At 39.0% G+C, this 3,762-nt stretch overlaps 2 protein-coding genes and 1 long non-coding RNA gene across 3 annotated transcripts in view; all 3 read left to right on the forward strand.

Moving 5' to 3' along the window:
* Nucleotides 1–1,488, forward strand: part of LOC106525652 (beta-galactosidase-1-like protein 2) — a gene marked incomplete at its 3' end in the record, with an annotated part of 20,226 nt that extends 18,738 nt beyond the window's left edge. Inside the window, 2 exon segments of the mRNA XM_014019955.1 lie at nucleotides 1,092–1,179; nucleotides 1,384–1,488. Coding sequence (XP_013875409.1) covers nucleotides 1,092–1,179; nucleotides 1,384–1,488 — 193 coding nt within the window.
* A 142-nt stretch (nucleotides 1,489–1,630) lies between these two features.
* LOC106525653 (uncharacterized) lies at nucleotides 1,631–2,288 on the forward strand. The gene is made up of 2 exons (XR_001311144.1): nucleotides 1,631–1,741; nucleotides 1,896–2,288. It is a non-coding gene; the product is annotated as an uncharacterized LOC106525653 (long non-coding RNA).
* A 331-nt stretch (nucleotides 2,289–2,619) lies between these two features.
* Nucleotides 2,620–3,762, forward strand: part of ilvbl (ilvB (bacterial acetolactate synthase)-like) — a 13,300-nt gene continuing 12,157 nt past the window's right edge. The window contains exons 1-2 of the mRNA XM_014019956.1: nucleotides 2,620–2,991; nucleotides 3,451–3,652. Coding sequence (XP_013875410.1) covers nucleotides 2,878–2,991; nucleotides 3,451–3,652 — 316 coding nt within the window. The 5' untranslated portion in view covers nucleotides 2,620–2,877. The remainder of the gene's footprint in view (nucleotides 2,992–3,450; nucleotides 3,653–3,762) is intronic.

A 3,762-nucleotide genomic window follows, 5' to 3' on the forward strand; every position in this document is an offset into this window, starting at 1 on the left:
TAGAGTTTAATGTCCCGTGATCCATTTTAAGCATTGAATCGGTTAAAAATGTGTCCTACTTTCAATKTAAAGGCCAAACTAAATGAATGTCAGATCCAGTCTCGTATTTTAATACTTTCTGATCATTGCAGCCATGTGGTTTAAACAGGGTGTTATGGTAATATTTGTCTAACAAAGCCAGAAATACATGGTCCAAGAATGAAGGTACTCCGTGAGATGATCAGCTGAGTTTTATTGCAACAACAGGAAACACAGAGAACAACCTGGCCTGTCTGTGTGCCTCTGCTTCTCTCTGTCACTCCACTCCACACCACTACTGTTGAACACTGTTGAGAGGCCTCATATATATATTAACAAACACCATTCTGTCATCTTAGCAAGATTTGATACAGGGTCAATGGAAAACACAAAGATAAACACAAGTGATATATCTAAGAATGACTGTTGTTAGCAAATCTTGTTCTAACTTTAGTCATTCTATCTGCAGATGAACAGCATGTCATGAAAACCTAGGTCGTTAAAGGTTGTCATGAATTACTTGCTTGAACATAAAAGTATTAGTTCTATTACACAGAGAATGAGAGTTAGTGTGTCTCATCAATGTGATCTTTCTGTCTGTATAAACAAAGCTGTTTACCTTCTAACGTCTGACGTAAAAGGTAGCACCTCCAGGGGTGTGAGCTGGAAGTCAGACACACGTTAAGATTCATCATTATTCAGTTTGTCAGTTTTTTGTGGTCAGTCTTCTCTTAGAGCAGCCAGGCACAGAGGCCAGCTGTCTGAGAGTTTATTGTTATTGTTATCATTGATGCTGTTCTGATAAGACCCAAGGCCGTTTTACTTTGAGGCCTGAAGGCCTGGCTGCTGTGGAGCTGAAAGGAGTCAGATTTGGAATAAAGTTTGTAAAAGACCATAAACTAGTTTTCTGCTGTTTTATTCAGACTTCCATTTATTTATCACATATTTCTTTACAGTTTGATTCAGTAACATTGCATGCTGGCTACTGCACCAAACGTTTGCTTTTTGTCTTTGGACGCCTCTGCTTTTCTCTTTGAACAATAAATAAAAAGCTGCCTGTTCATTTGTTACAGGTATAGTGGGAGACATTGTGTTGAATCACACACCACTGAGAGGGTTCACCACATTCTGCTTAGATTTAAAGCCAAGCTTCATAAAAAGGTTTGTAGTCTGAATTCCAGCTATCACCCTCCAAACAAATCTATGCATGGCATCAAACATTTTTCTAGTTGAAGAGATTTTAACTTGCATTTTATGACACAAGGTTTCAAACCTTTTGATTCATCCTAGTGTAAGAAAATGTGAGAAACAGTCAGAGTTGGCATTCTGATAAATGTTGATTCAGTTTTTCTCCACCCCTTCTAGATTATCGAATTCAGATCAGTGGAAAACTGACTTCAAGTCACWGTCTGTCCCAGGATTCCTCCAGGCCACACTGTGTGTGGATGGTCCACCCAAAGACACTTTCATKAAACTCACTGTGAGTCTGCAGGCTAAGCAATACTGTCTACTAAACTTCACATAAAGATAATTTATCATTTTAGATAACATTTCTTGCTGATATGTTAAAAATATTTATGTATCATAACAGTGTATTTATCCACAGGGTTGGGGTAAAGGAGTTGTRTTTGTCAATGGGCAGAACCTTGGCCGTTACTGGATCATTGGCCCACAGCATTTCCTTTATCTCCCAGGCCCTTGGCTCAGATGTGGAGAGAATCAGGTACAATGTTGACTGCAAAGTAATTCAAGTTCATATTATCAGCTTTTGATCAACTAGGGAGGAATTCTTTGTGTCTTTGAACCATTTTTAATGCTAGTTTGAAGCAATTGTGTATGTAAAACAAAATAAAATATTTTTTTGCTTTTTCTTTCAGATTATTGTTTTTGAGGAGCAAAAAGTGGATGAAAAAATACTGTTTGGGGAAAATCCCGATCATGGAAAAACCATTGATGTGTACAAACTTCCCTTCTGCACACTGCTGTAAAAAAGAAAAAGGAAAATGACAAAAAAAGCTGTTTTTGTAATAACATTTGCAACAAATTACTGCAATGCATTAGTGTAGTTATTAAAATGTAATTAATAAATGWAGGCATCGGTTTTTCATAAGCTTATTAGTAAACTAAACGTGTTTGTTAATTTTTCACAAATTTGAAAATCGTAAAAGCCTAAGCAATCTTCTGTTATCATTTCAGTATGAACTTTGCTCTGGTTAGATATGATCTGATTTGACAGTGAGAAACTTTAACAAGCGTATCATTGGACTAAACTCTTGTCTGTCACTTCATTTGCACCGCCCACATTTGAACCGAACGTTGCACAGCCATATTGGAAATTGCTTCGACGCAACCGGAAACCAAGCTTTTTATTTCACAATAAAAATAAAAATTATATAGTAAACTTTATTACTTAAAAAATTTTTAAAAATCTATTTAAAAATCCATTAAAAATTATGAAGACAAATATAAATGTATATCAAATACAATATATACCATAAAACATGCAATTAAAACGCGCAGATTGCCAATGCGCATTTATTTTGAAAATACGTAAGGGAAGCACGTCCTATTTCTTTTGCTAACTTGATCTGAGTACAAGTGTTGATTGAGTCGGCGTCCCTGCTGAGGGAGATTTGTCATTTGGACCTGTAAAGCTACCAGAATGGCCTTCAAARGGGTTTTTAATTGACTTTAGAAGTATTAGCTGTGCTGTGCATTTACTTGCAAATCGAAACATTTGCAAAGTTCACACTTTTAACAGGAGCTTCTGCATGTTTTAGCCTAGCACGAATCAAGCTAAAAGTAGGATACATTAACTTTAGCTGAGTTTTATTTGTTTTATAAGTAATATACCCCGACATGGAGTCGTTTACATGCGTCGCCAGTGTCCTTTCATGCTCTGCTTGCATCGCAGTGGTTGGGCTCGTGCTTGCTGCCTACAAACTTGGCGTAATTTACCAGTTGTTTCACMAGGTAGGTGTTTACAATACGCCATTCATTTACCTGCCTTTCTGTTACGCTGTGTACTATCTTCAATGCAGCGTTGCACAGTGCGGTCGGTGTAAATATTATCTGTAAACATCATCTGTGCCYGGATCAAAGTTGTCACAGGTCTCAAAAGGTAAGCTGATTCCCCATTCACATAAACTTTGACCAGGTTTGTGGTAGAAGCACAAAGGCTGTCATCAAACAGCCTCAGGTTGTTAGTGGGACTGCACAAAGCCAAGGAGCACACCACCACAGGTCTGAATCGTGCTGCTGTTGTAAAACACGGGTGTGTGTGTGACAGGTGACCTACCAGGGAGGGGCTCCCATCTCATAGTGACATTTGTTTATTCAGGGCACTTTACAGCTAGTTTAACCACTTCAGGTTTGTGTTATTAACACATTAACTGGACATGTTTTTTTATTCTATTCCCTCACTTCATTCAGACAGAGACAAAGAGCCCACGGCATGGYGGTGAGAGCGTGGCAGAGGTTCTCCGCTCACACGGAGTCAAGTTTCTCTTCACCCTTGTTGGSGGGCACATCTCGCCCATCCTGGTGGCTTGTGAGAAGGTTGGCATCCGTGTTGTGGATACGAGACACGAGGCCACCGCCGTCTTCGCTGCAGACGCTGTGGCAAGGCTCTCAGGTATGGACTAGAATCAGTGTTTCCCAAAGTTGGGGGTCGGGACCGTGGGGTCCTGAAAAGATTTTCAGAATTAATTACATTTTTGCCTTAGTTGTTACAAAGGAGTGAAG

This window comes from Austrofundulus limnaeus, unplaced genomic scaffold (assembly GCF_001266775.1).
Source record: "Austrofundulus limnaeus strain Quisiro unplaced genomic scaffold, Austrofundulus_limnaeus-1.0 Scaffold236, whole genome shotgun sequence".
NCBI lineage: Eukaryota > Metazoa > Chordata > Actinopteri > Cyprinodontiformes > Rivulidae > Austrofundulus > Austrofundulus limnaeus.